Consider the following 14343-nt stretch of genomic DNA (forward strand, 5'->3'; position numbering starts at 1 on the left):
AATTGTTGGATAGTTGGAGGAAGAATGTCCTGTTGTTACATTTGTGGTTAGTCAAGGAACCCCTAGAAACCTCCAGAGAAAGCCTAGCATGCCACAGAAACCTGACTGAGAAAGGATTTGCTAGATAATCAATTAGGCAGAGTGGTAAATCCAACAGCACAATTACCCCATCTGCATTCAGCATAAATGCTGAACAGTTCCACGCTATAAAGATCTGTCTACCTGGCCAAATCGACAAATGTGTGACCAACATTGGGTTGTGTTGGGCTACAATGCACAGCCACTTATTTTGTCACAGTAAGATGAATATGTATCTGCACAAGGCAAAGCTTGTTAATGCAATGTCACACAAATAAGTAATCTCATACCTCTAGTGGAGAAGGCAGTTGCAGAATGTTTTCTTTCAACATTGTGTAATGATTGCACAGTTGTTGGATCTACAGAATAATAGAAAAAAAAACAAATATTTGTTTTTTAAAATTTTTTTTTTAACAAAAATATGTTTGAAACAGAAAGTGACTGGGAAATGAGACAGGCAGGAACATCCCTAACATGCATGGGGAAGCTGGGTTGCCAAGTGCTTACTAGTCTTACAACACCAATATCATGGGTTCAAATACTACTACATGTAAGAGCATGTTAAGCTAAGAAAGTACACCTTTGCACTGTGCCAGTGAATATGTACAGTATATGTTTAATAATGCAAAAGAGGGGTGATATATATATAAATGCTTCCTATAATTTCATGGGCGCTTTGAGTAAAAACAGTTCAGCTAACTTAAAACCTATAATCTAAGTTCCAGTTATCAAACTTACATGCCTAAAAGATTATTTTACTGGTAAATTAAACTAAACTAAGCTAAATAACTAACTAACAGCACTGGCTTGTGCTTTTGACTCCTTCTTCTATTGAGAGCAAGCGTTGCAGTTTCAAAGCCCATCTGCAGTGCCACCTCCAGGTGCAGAACAGTCAGTTATGAGAATGTAGTCTACAGGTCTAGTAATAAGTGGCACATCAAAGTCCACAAAACAAATGTATGCGCCAACAAGATAAATGTCTATCTGTTCCTTATGAGGATTGTGGATGAATAGGGATTACTCCTTCTATAAAACATACTGCTGCATAATGGCCCAGATGGAAAAAAAATGGCCGAGTGGGAGCTATGGGTCCAGTGTTCTGATGGTCACATTAGAGGTAAGCCCTCGAAGGACCAGACCACTATAAGGATGTTTATTTCAGGAGTGCAGAATTGGACCAATGCTTTTAAAAAGGATATTGTCACAGGTCTAAGTGCCTACATACACTAGTACCTACATAAACTGAAAAATAGGATTTTTTACTTACCTGTAAAATCCCTTTCCTGGAGTATATTGTAGGACACTGGATCTTTAATGGATACAGCTACATTCAGCTGACTGGACACTGGCAAACAAAACTGTAAGGATAGCCCTAACACATACCCTCCCGCTCCGGGCAAACCTAAGTTTAGTAGCAAGCACTGGAAAGTTAATCATAGGAAGAGAGAGGAGGTATTTGTGTCCTGTAATGTACTCTAAGAGAGAATCTTACAGGTAAATAAAAAAATCTATTTTCTTACTCATACATTACAGAGCACATGATCTTAAACATATGGCAACAAAGAAAACAAATGCCAGCAGGTTCAACAACAAATGGGCAAAACACGGGGCTTTAAAACTCAAAGAACTAGACCACCTTGTACCTGAAACTGGCATCAGAGGAGGCCTAAACATCCACCTGGTAAAACTTAAAAATGTGCAAACAGAAGACAGTGGTTGTCTTGTAAATATGGGAAAGAGATGCGGGATGCTGAAAAGTCCATGAAGCACTGACTGATCTGGTAGAATTTGCTTTAACCGAAAATGGAGAAACAATGGATGTCCCCTATGGGGACCCTCAAGAATGACAAAGAGTAAATCAAACTAAAGAAAAATGTAGCTGAGAGTTAGGCTCACACATCGCATACCACATCCAGAAAGTGCAGAGAAGACTCCTTTTGAAGCAAGACATTAGGACAGAAGCACAATGTCCTGGTTAAGGCGGTAGGAGGAAACCACCTTGGGAAGAAAAGAGGCCTCAGGTCGCAAGACAATCTTACCCCCATGTAATATTAAAAAAGCTAGCTGCAAGGTAAGGCTGCTAACTCAGAGACATGGCTTGCAGCGTTGATAGCAACAAGGAAAACAGCCTTAAGAGTAACTGTAGCCTGTGGAATATCCTTGACGGGTTCAAAGAGCAGCTGCCAAAAAACAAACCAAACCAGGCTGCAATCCCACAGTGTAACTGGTGCGCAAACAGAGGAGATAATGTGAGTAACATTCTGCACAAAGGCTTTCACTATGGAGTGAGAGGCAAGTGGACATTAGAAAAAGGATATGTAAGGGCTGAGATCTGACCCTTGATGGTACTCAAGACCAATATCCAGACTTGAATGGACAAGACAGGATTCATCCCTAGCCTCGCACTACAACAGATAGGCCTCCCAGGTGCGATGTTAAGTCTTTGCAAGAAGTCAACTTCCTAGCTTTCAAAAGCACAGGGATGAGTGAATCCACTAGGCTTCTGTTTTTCACTACCTGTGTTTCAAAAGTCAAGCCACTAAAGCCAGCAACTGAAAATCGGGATGGTGAACGGATCCCTGGAAGGGGCCACAGAGACTGCCAGAAATCTGAGCATATCTAAGTACCACAACGTCCAGTGCAACTGACCCAGTGCAATTAGTATCACCAGAGTGCACTCCATCTCATGGAGCAGACAAGGAAGGAGCTTCAGAGGGGGAAAGGCATAGATCAGGTTGAACTTATCCGAACAGTTACCAGAACATCCCCTGAGAAGGTTTGAGAATCCCTGGTCCTGGCTACAAACCTGTCCAGTTTATTTAAAACTGGATTCTATAGGACATCCATGTCTGGAATCCCCCTCCTGTGACAGAGCTCAAAACACCCCCTGCTAAAGAGAACAATCTTTGGGATCCAGATGTTTGTGACAGAGAAAGTCTGTATAGTCAGTTTTCATGCCTGGAATGTTCACAGTGCTCAGAAGCGGGACGTGCAGTTCTGCCCAAGGCAGAATCAGGTCTGCTCCTTTTTGAACTCTGCCACTACTGGTGCCTCCCTATATTTGATGTAGCCCACTGCCACAACACTGTCCAACTGAGTAATGGTAGTGTAACCCTGCAGTCAAGAGGTTCATTGTCCAAATTAATTCTGGTGACCCTGCAAAAAGGAGATCCAGTGAAGGAGGAACAACCTGATTGTCCTGAGTTCGACAAGTCACAAAATAATCGGAAGCTGAGCTCTCTCTTACAACCAAGTTCCATATACCCAGACAGTATCCAGGGCTCCAACCCAGCCAAACAGGCTGGCATGCATAGTGAGTACCTTCCAGGTCAACAGGAAAAAGGATCTTCTCAGTTCCAGTGCTGGATCAAAAATCCACCATGCTGGGGCAAGCCTGGTTTTGCCTGTCAGGTCCATGAAGTGATTCAATAGACTGGGTCTGTTTTTCCCATGCTGCCAGAATGTTGAGTAGCAACAGTTTGGAGAAAATTTGGACATACATTACCATCTCTACGGAGGCCACCATTAGCCACAGAAACTTCATGCAAAAGCAAATGATTGGGTTGCTCCTGGATCTCAGGGTCCACACATAGGAACAGAGAGTTAGGAGCTTTTCTGGAGGGAGGAAGACCCTGGACAGGGCTGTATCCAAGATCAGGTCCAGATACTACAAATGATGAGTCAGACCCAGCTCTGATTTCTAAGATTTTAGATCAAACCATATGTCTGCAGGGTCTGCACTGTCAATTACCAGGAGATCATCTGGATAACCCACAACTGAATACCCTAAAAGCAAAGCTAGGACAGGTGCTAACACTTTGGAGAAAATATAACGTGCTGCAGACAGAATAAAAGCAAGGGTAGGTGATTGATAAAGTTGTACATCCACAGTCAAACTCAGGTAGCACTGATGTGGTGGGAAAATAGGGATATCCTTGGAGATCAAATGATCCCCTAGCTGAATAGAAGCAATGCCTGATCTGGAAAATTCATGCTGGAATTTGCACATGACGGAACCTGTTGAGAATTTTTAGATCCAAAATTGGGTAAATGCCTCAATTTGCCTTGGGGTTGGTGAATTGGTTTAGGTAGAAACCCTGGAACCTATCTCTTTTGGAACAGGAACTATTACCCCTTGAGAGAGGACCTTTGTGGAAAGGCTGGCAAATTCAACAGTGTGAAGTGGGGTGGAGGCAGAAACCGAAACTCGAGTTTTAAGCCTCTGAACACAATGTTTTAGACCCAGGTGTTTGAAATGTCCTGGGACCAGGTGGCTGTGAAGGCTGATAGGTGTCCCCCCAACTCTGACAATTGGGAGTGCCCACTCATAATGGGAAGAGCTTGCTCTTCGACATAGACAAATTTTGTCTCTGCCCCCTCATGTGGTTTTCTGCAGGTAGCCTGTAGTGGATGGAGCTTGCTGGATCACTCCCAAAGATCTGCTCTCTGCAAAGGTCATGATGATGTCACTTCTAATTTTAAAATGTAGCATTTGGGTTTGTAAAAACATTTGGTGAGGAAAATAATTAAAGGACCGTTTTTGTGCCTGGCGTTCAGCTTTAAATGTCCAAAATGCCAAAAATATATATATAGTCATATAGGAAACAAAAAAGTGACAGGGTTTTAACCATTTGCCATGCTATTCAAGAAAAAAAAACCTTTTGGATAAAGATATACTTTAAATATTAGGAATATGATGTTGTTTGAGAAGATACAAATATACTGGTTTAACAGGAGTATCCTGTAACATTTTCATGAACCTGATGACATTAATAAGTATCATATCACTATCAACACTTACAAACAGGCTGACAAACACATCTTACCAGAATTTTTTTTAACAGCTGGGGGTGGTTTGGTCAATAATTCTTTAATCTGAAGGAAGATAAGCAACAATTAGGTACTTATGGCAAATCAGCACTTAGAGCTGTACTGCGTTCACTGAATATTTTTTAAAGGGTTCCTGTACACAGGTGCCCTGATTGACTTCATTTTTATATACAGTACATCCTAATCTAACACCCTGGTCACACTGGGTGTGACATGGCATGCGATTTGCATGCCGTGCGATTTGCAAATCGTATGCCATATTGCACCCTATTGTCCGCAATTACAGTGGTCAAATCAGTGTGGTTCCGACTTGGTTGGAGCCACACGAATTTCTAAAGTAGTACATGTACTACATTTGGTGCAATTTGCATAGACATCAGTGTCAGATCTCTTACAAATTGCACCTGAAATCGGCATGTCCCCCAGTGTAAGTCACACGATTTCAAAGTCGGGCTTGATGTGACTGGTGTGTTAAACACTAAAAGAAAGTGCCAGTAGTATTGAAATTTGTGCTTCCCACACAGCAACTGTGTATATTTATGGAGCAGTAAATACAGCAGTAAACACAAATAAGTTGAACATTGGTGCATTACCTGCCTGTGTGGTTATGAATAATAAGTTCTCCACCTAAACTTAAGGAGGGAAACTCAGTGATACAAGTTAAGCTGGCCAAACATGAATTGAAATTCGGAAGGTTCAGCAGGGATCGACTGAATTTCAATCCATGTATGGGCTACCAGCCCATTGGGTTTTTCCTGAACGATCAGTGCCGTCAGCTATAGGCGGCAACACTAATCATTGTATTCTGCTGGCGGGGAAGGCTTTCCCGCCAGCAGAACACAATAGTGCTTCGGGAAGGATTCCCCCATCTCCACCGAGTGTGTTGATGGGGGAATCTGCACAATTTTTTCCATTCAACACACTGGTTATGTATTATATGGGGCCTGCCTTCTTTCTCTTCTATATACAGCTAGGATAAACATAAACTAAATAAACTTGGAGAGATAAAATAACATCTGCCAATCAGTTGTTGTATTTTTAGACTGTATTCAGTCCTTTTTGAAGCGTTGTGTTGTGTTACCACATGCATCTTAGTGTGCGATAATTTCAAACATTAACACACATGCAACATTTGCAGGACAATGCACAGATGGTACATGTCTATGTGTTGGAGGATTAAAAAATACATTATGCTAAAAAGGTATTAGCTATTTGAAAAGGATAAAAGATATTTTAAAAAACGGTCCTATCCCAATGGTCTCAACCCAAAACATTTGAATGTAGCTCTCATTTAAATAAAAACAGAAAAATGCCCAACTTGCTCTCATCACAATTATGCTCTTGATGAAGCTGAAGTATGACCTGGTTCTTCTCACTCTTTTCCCTATCACGCTCTTGCTGAAGATGATGTACAATTTGGTTCTTTTCCCGATCAAAATCTTGCCGAAGCAACTGTATAACTTGGTTCTTTTCCAGATCATGTTCCTGTCGAAGTAGCTGGATGCTACGGTTCTTATCCCGGTCATATTCTTGTTTAAGTTCTTCAATGTGATTTCTCCACTTTTCTTCCTTTAGAGAAATGAACGGGTTAAGATATTTTATACCGTTCATCAGCTCATTTTACATGAGTTGAACAATTTACTCTGTAAAATGTAGTGCATTGAACCTCCAAAGGCCAATCTATCCAAAACATACTTCACTGTCCTATAGCTGTGGTACAGTATCCCTCAGTTGTCTAATCTCTGACCCCTGCACTATGCATTACATACTACTGACCACCCATGCACATTACTTACTCCTGACCCCTGCACTTTGTGTTACATACTACTGACCTCTGAACTACTTACTCCTGACCGAAAGCTCAGCACAGCCTGCTAGGACAGAATTCAAAACAAATAGCCAGTCAGCCAAAACAAATAAAGGTGAAACCGACTGGACTACTGCATCAGCCTTGGGGTGAAGAATTACTCTCCAGACATGAAAAAAATTGTCAATGAAAATGAATACCAGGTTTTTCAGTGAAGCTGAAAAGGGAGGATATGTTTGTATTTTTACAGTCATTTTTGTGTTAGTATATTTTTCATCTATATGTTTGCTTTACATTGTCCTTACATTTTTATTGCGGCCTTGCTAGGTTGTCTAAGAAAAGGTTGCCTACCCCTGAGGTATGGTGGTCATACAAGCATAAACAAAAGATCAATTTCCTTTTTGAATTATCCATCCAATAGGAATATTCTACCTTTAGTCGATAACCTATTTAAACAATGTGTCACACATGGGAAAGTGGGTTTTGTAAGTTATTGACCACATCTCTGTTTCCACCAGGTAATGTGAAAATGCTGATTGATACAAACCGCTCAATAGCATTCCGCAATGGCTGATCGACTTTGTGTGATTGATGTTTAGTGTAAATTTCTTATAAAGGAAGCTACAGCTATTCGATTGTTTGAGGATTCAATTGTTTTGATTGAATCACACACTGATTGGATAACAAACCTTTTGTCTGAAAGCCCTCCAGACCCCAGCAGATATCTGTTCATTATATACTGTATACCTGTGCTCAGATGTATGTGCAAACATGTACATCTCCATAAATGTGTATCTTTAGACTTAGCCTTCATAAATAAATTATTGTGTTGAGGCTAGATCGTGTGATATGTATGAGATTACTCTGTATGTGAATAATATCTTTATGAATTCCTCTGACAGCAAACTGAAAATCCAAAATATATTTCCTGTCAATCGTTTGAAAACATACCAAAAATAAACATAAATTACAACTGTTAAAGTGCATTAATAACTATACCTGCTTTTTTAAAAGTTCCTTAATATTTTCAGTGTCACAGCGATATTTTGACTTTCCCTGTCCTGGGTCAGTCTGAAGTCCTTCTTCTAGAATTCCTAATCCAGACATCCTTTGCTGGCTCTGTCTCTTCACTTCAGTCAGTTCCTGCAGATAACAAACACCATAATAAGAACACAAAATATAGTGCAGTGCTATCCCCCCTTCAAAACTAAATAAATATTTGTCATTTAAACCAAACCTATGCAACTAATGATATAAGTTTATAGCACAGATAGCGAAAACATAGTACATAGCAGAAATAGATTATTTTAAAGGATAAGTTCACCTTTGGGAACATGTTTTATAGGTGGAACATGTGACATGTTCCCACTCCTGGAGCTTCCACCCACTCTGATGCATTTAGTGGCAGCTATCGGGGTATCTTTTCCCCTCATTAACTGGCACTATTTTTGAAAAAATGCGGCTGCACGGGGCTCCACTCATCCGGCCGCGTCATTTATTCACAGGATTCTGTGAATGGAAAACTACAAGTACTGACAGCCTTTGCGGCACTGTTGTAGTTCATTAATTCTTCCTGTTAGTGTGCATCTGCTTGCCTGTACGCGGTACAAGCAAACGGATACACCGACAGGCCTGCAGGAGTCCTGCATGGCACCTGCGATCTGATGATCGCAGTAACCATTCTTTCCAGGCTACTGGTAAAAAAATAAAAAAAATGCACTTTTTTTTTTTAATCTGCAAAAGATGTGCATTTTTTTTAAAAGGTGAACTTATCCTTTAGAGTAAAAACTGTTTTTATAAAGTGTTACAATTGAAAATGTATACAGGGTGCTTCATGTGCTTCACCCAACTGTACAAATAAAGTCACTCTGCAAAAAAGACTCTTTTTTGGATTGCAAATCTTAGTAGCATTCAAAGTGCAACAGTGCTCCAGTATATTGCTGCACTATATTTTTTGTTTTTTTTTTATTTTTGAAAATACCTTTGTAATAGGTGCTGGCAGCTTAGTGTGGAATAAAATTAAAGAGCATAATAATATAATAGTAATATTATTATTATTAATGATAATAATATACAGTATTTAATTCATCATAACTGACATAAAAATCACAATTAGCCTGCATTAACACATACTTGTTACTCTACCATAGCAATATTTATACAAGCAGCACACAAGAAAAATACAATCAGGTCTATCCCCATAGGGCAGTTTACTAAAACAGATTTTTACCTGCAGAGCCTACCGTGTTCCTGGCTTTGTTTCTTTGAATAAGAAAAAGTTTGTTCTTTGAGAAAATCAATGTATTAGACCAGGTTATGTATCTATTTTTAGACTATTCCTACTACATAACTATTGCTAATCTTGCTTTGCAGTGGATTTGAGGTTAGCCCAACAGCCACAGATTTTAAATAAATCAAATTTTCTTTTTATTTAAATGGATGGGTAAAACAGTTATTTGCTTTGACTAAATTAAACATTTTGTCTACAATTCTACATCATTCTGAATATATTCAAAATGACAAGAGTCCTGTAGTGACATATTTGCCAGCGGGAGGAGCCACCACATTCATTGAGGGAGCACATAATCTGCATATCCAAAAGTGTAGAATAAATGCAGGGGCTGGGGAGCAGCAAATCTGCGTCTTTTTAACACACTGGCCACACTGGTATAGTAACTATATCCCCTCTTCTTTTATAGATTGCCTTGTGTGGCTGGGTTACTTTAAGGTTGACCCAACTAGCTGGAGTGTACCACCCCGTATCACCTGCTCACCCACAGACATTATGGAAGATCTATAAAATAGTCACGCTATAGCTGTACCAGTTATAAACCCGTCACCATCAACCTTCTAAAATATTTAGCTAAGAAAAGCTCAATTGTAAATTGTATCAATCAATGTATATGTGCAACAATGAGAAACTGTCTTAGAGAGTAAAGCAGCAGGCACAATGAAAATCAGAACATACCTTTTAGTTATTAAGACTCTGACTCTATAATAATAATAAAAACAGAAAAGCAGCTACAAGTTCAAGCACCTACAGTTACATGCACATCACTGCAGCAGTTTCAAAAACCCTGCATAAATGGCTGAATGCTGGGCCATTTTGAGGCAACGGTCTGACGCTTTCTTAATGGTCAGGAGCTTGCCAACCCTTTTATGCCTTCACCATATTTTAGTGCCCAGCAAGCCAATTCATCATAACGATGAACTAATAGAAACTGAAGAGCCTACCTGCAAGCTCTGGTATTTTCCAAATGCGACAAAGTTCTGCCTGTCAGAATGGCACAGCATTCAGCCTTATCTGCAGGGCTTTTGAAACCTTAGGTGCCTTCACTTTATACTTGCAGCAGCTATTCTATTTTTCTCTTTAAAAAACGTGCACTGAGAGAAAAGCTGAAGCTGCCACAGATGATCTCCTTCTGAAAAGAAGTCACTGATCTAGAGCAAGTATGCAGATCAGAAAAAGTGAAGTCTATACTGTATATTTCCATACTGCATATTTCTTAAGTATTATTTTCATATAAAGACTTTATTATTGACAGTTTCTATACCTCCTTAGTACACATTTTTTTATTCTACCATAGTATTTTCAAAGCCTCTGATGCCAGGGTGCTTAACATGTAATAGATTCAAAGCTAAAACACCTTCTGCCCTTGCATCTAAGTAATATGCTGAGCCTCTCAAATTTAAACTGAAATATGCAATACATTATGATGCAGCTCTGACTTTGGAGCTTTAAGCTGAGGTTTGCATGCAGTATACCCTAAATACCAAGTTACACTATGATAACAAAATGTATGTGCAGGCACCTCTGGGTATTTGCTTTTTATGTCCTTGAACCATTTGTTTTTGTAAAAAAACACTTTAAAAAATATTATATTACAGTTGTCACTTACATTCTCCAAAGAGGAGTTCTTATCAGTCACGTCTTTAAGCTCCTTCATAAACATTTCCTTCACTTTTCTCATTTCATCTTCAAAGTTTTCTTTTTCTTCCGCTTTCCATTTGTCAAACTTTTTTAAAACTTCCAGCTCCATTGTTTTCCTATGCTCACTTTCCTGTAGCTGTATAAAATATAATGATATGCAAGATGGCCAAAAATATTTCACCATTTCAAGATCTATTTGTTTACTTCAGGTAGGGAGACATCAGCGAGGGATTCTCAACGCAGACAGATACATCTCTGAAGACCTTTTTACAGCCTATGTATCAGTCTACATGCCCCACTAGTATACGCACACTACACTGCTACCTCTGTTACCAGAAAACCCACATACAGTATATTCTTAAAGACATGCTACCAATCTTATCTCATTATCTCTCTCTTTCTCTATAATATATATACACTGCTCAAAAAAATTAAAGGAAAACAAAAGCCTACATCTTTGATGGTATGGGGGTGTATGAGTGCATACGGAATGGGCAGTTTGCACATCTTTAAAGGCCTCATCGATGCTGAGAGACACACTGCTCCAAAAAATTAAAGGAACACTTTTTAATCAGAGCATAGCATCAAGTCAATTAAACTCCCAGGATATTGATCTGGTCAGTTAAGTAGCAGAGGGGGTTGTTAATTAGTTTCAGCAGCTCTGGTGTTAATGAAATTAACAACAGGTGCACTAGATGGGCAACAATAAGATGAACGCCAAAACAGGAATGGTTTTACAGGTGAAAGCCACTGACATTTTTTTCCCTACTCCTCTTTTCTGACTGTTTTTCACTAGTTTTGCATTTGGCTAGGGTCAGTGTCATGTAGCATGAGGCGATACCTGGACCCTACAGAGGTTGCACAGGCAGTCCAACTCCTCCAGGATGGCATATCAAAACGTGCCATTGCCAGAAGGTTTGCTGTGTCTCCCAGCACAGTCTCAAGAGCATGGAGGAGATTCCAGGAGACAGGCAGTTACTTCAGGAAAGCTGGACAGGTCCGTAGAAGGTCCTTAACCCATCAGCAGGACCTGTATCTGCTCTTTTTGTGCAAGGAGGAACAGGATGAGCACTGCTAGAGCCCTACAAAATGACTTCCAGCAGGCCACTGGTGTGAATGTCTCTGACTAAACAATAAGAGACAGATTTTATGAGGGTGGCCAGAGAGCCCAACGTTCTCTAGTGGGCCCTGTGCTCACTGCCCAGCACCATTGAGCTCGATTGGCATTTGCTACTGAACACCAGAATTGGCGCCCTGTGCTTTTTCACAGATGAGAGAAGGTTTATCCTGAGCACATGACAGACGTGAAAGGGTCTGGAGAAGCCATGGAGAACGTTATGCTGCCTGTAACATTGTTCAGCATGACCGTTTTGGTGGTGGGACAGTGATGGTCTGGGGAGGCATATCCATGCAGAGACATACAGACCTCTACAGGCCATTAGGTATCAGAATGAAATCCTTGGACCCATTGTCAGACCCTACGCTGGTGCAGTGGGTCCTGGGTTCCTCCTGGTGCACAACAATGCCCGGCCTCATGTGGAAGGAGTATGCAGGCAGTTCCTGGAGGATGAAGGAATTGATACCATTGAATGGCCCCCACGCTCGCCTGATCTAAATCCAATAGAACACCTCTGAGCTATCATGTTTTGGTCCATCTGCCGGTGTCAGGTTGTACCTCAGACTGTCCAGGTGCACAGTGATGACCTGGCACAGATCTGGGAGGAAATACCCCAGGACTTTGATTTTTGGGGTGTCTTTGAATTCAGTCCTCTGTAGGTTGATAATTTTCATTTCCATCAAACGACGGGGCATCCTTACATTCCTAACACAATACCCAGTCCATATCAATATAGATATCCAGCATGATATTTTCCCTATTTAGATCTGATGTGTTTTCAAAGTGTTTCTTTAATTTGAGTAGTGTATATTTATATATACACATATAAACATACACATACATTTAAACAGTGTCTTTAACGTTTACATTTTAATTCATCTTGTACAGGTCTGAATTCAGTAAACCAAATTCTAATTGGCTCTGGTCTTAATGTGAAACTGACCTGGTTAACTCTTTGTGAAGGTAAAAACTGTGCAGAAGTTCAGACACTTTAAATACCTGTGTTATTCAAATCGATGCACATACAAGAAATAAAGTGCAAAGTAGAACGTTCTGACAGCTGAATGACAATGAACAGTTTTTCACTGTTCTGTCCCTGCTAGGGAGAATCTCTATTTGTCCTAGGGACCATTAATACTGAGAAAGAAAAATGTATAAATCTAAAATTTTACAGCTGTCAACAGAACAGGAGCTGAGGGGAAATTTTCTATTAAAGACAACTGTTCCAATGACAAAATTTCTTCTCGCTATATAGAAATTTCCTCTCGCTTTCTGTTGGGACTCTGGGACAGGAAATTAAATGAAATATCTTGGAAAGGAAACAGGCAGCACAAAAATAAACTGGCAGGGTTTTTAATAGTCCTGATTTGCCAAACCTAAAAACAAAAATGTTGATAGAGATAAACTTTAATCTTGGCAGTTTAGTGTCTCTCGACCTTCTGAAGGAATATAGACAGACAAGTGCAAAGGTTACTGTTGTGTTACAGTTGTCCTAAAAATCTACAAAACAGCAACAAGTTAGTTTTCTTCCAGGTTAATAATTTAATTCATATAACACTATGAGAAAAGAATGCAATTTCCAAAAGAAAGCAAAATAAAGTAACTTATTATGCAGAATTGACTGTCTACAGTCATCTCACCTGAGAGAGTTTCTCCAGATGAGCTACTTTCTCGGTCTCCAACTGCTTTTTGGTAGACTGAAGTTCTTCTTTAAGACATTTTATTTCATAGTACAGGTTATCATATTGCTGTGAACTCTGCCTTTGTTTTCCACCTTAAAGAAGAAAAAAAGGCAAAGACAAAATAATTGTGGGGAGTATTAATTGCTTGAAATACCAATAAGAACAGCTAACTTCAATGCTTATTTATTTCCTTTCATTTTTCTAAATAATTCGGATGCAGTTTATAGGAAGCACCAAGCCATTCATCTTAGTACATATCCATTCAGAATCTTACAATCTAATGTCCCCTCCCCAATCATATTCACTCACAGACTACTTCCATTTTTCAAGAAGAGCTCAATAACCTATGAGTATGCCTCATAAGAAAGTCAAAATACATTGTGAGACCATTCAAACTTCATGCAGACAGAGCCCCAGATTAAACAAGTGGTTCCCATACTGCTGGACTTCTAACAATTAAGGAGAAAGCATAAAGATCCCCACATATGAAAACATTTTAACTAATAAGACTTAACCAAAGTTGTAAACCTGCCACATTTACATAGAAGTATTTATCTCAGTCTGTATAACAAATTCTATGATTAAGCAATTTACAGTGTGAAACTCAATGAGAAAGACATCATACCATCCTGATGCACACTGATGGATTTAACTAAAACCTTTGATCGGCATATAGCAGCATATACCCATTTGTGCCCTTATCTGTTCATTCATCCATCATCCAGTTTGTGACAAGTATCAGTGGTAATGAGCTGAAGTAGCATCTGAGTTAGCTGCAGTGGGTATGTGGAAAAACCTGCAGTGGCAACCATTTTGTGAAAGCACAATATGAAACAGATAATATACAATATTTCAAAGAGTATGATCCAGAAGAAACAGTGTAAACAGAAATTCAAAG

At 39.6% G+C, this 14343-nt stretch overlaps 1 protein-coding gene across 1 annotated transcript in view; it reads right to left on the reverse strand.

Annotated features, from left to right (window-relative positions):
- The window catches only part of DZIP1 (DAZ interacting zinc finger protein 1), an 87570-nt gene that overhangs the window by 48897 nt on the left and 24330 nt on the right, over positions 1 to 14343 (reverse strand). Inside the window, exons 4-9 of the mRNA XM_089680484.1 lie at positions 13404 to 13537; positions 10615 to 10782; positions 7715 to 7858; positions 6271 to 6477; positions 4905 to 4953; positions 369 to 437 (exon numbers count right to left, since the gene is read on the reverse strand). Coding sequence (XP_089536610.1) covers positions 369 to 437; positions 4905 to 4953; positions 6271 to 6477; positions 7715 to 7858; positions 10615 to 10782; positions 13404 to 13537 — 771 coding nt within the window. The remainder of the gene's footprint in view (positions 1 to 368; positions 438 to 4904; positions 4954 to 6270; positions 6478 to 7714; positions 7859 to 10614; positions 10783 to 13403; positions 13538 to 14343) is intronic.

The sequence above is a fragment of the Staurois parvus genome, unplaced genomic scaffold (genome assembly GCF_062004578.1).
Source record: "Staurois parvus isolate SC_StPar_1 unplaced genomic scaffold, SC_StPar_1.0 ptg000243l, whole genome shotgun sequence".
NCBI lineage: Eukaryota > Metazoa > Chordata > Amphibia > Anura > Ranidae > Staurois > Staurois parvus.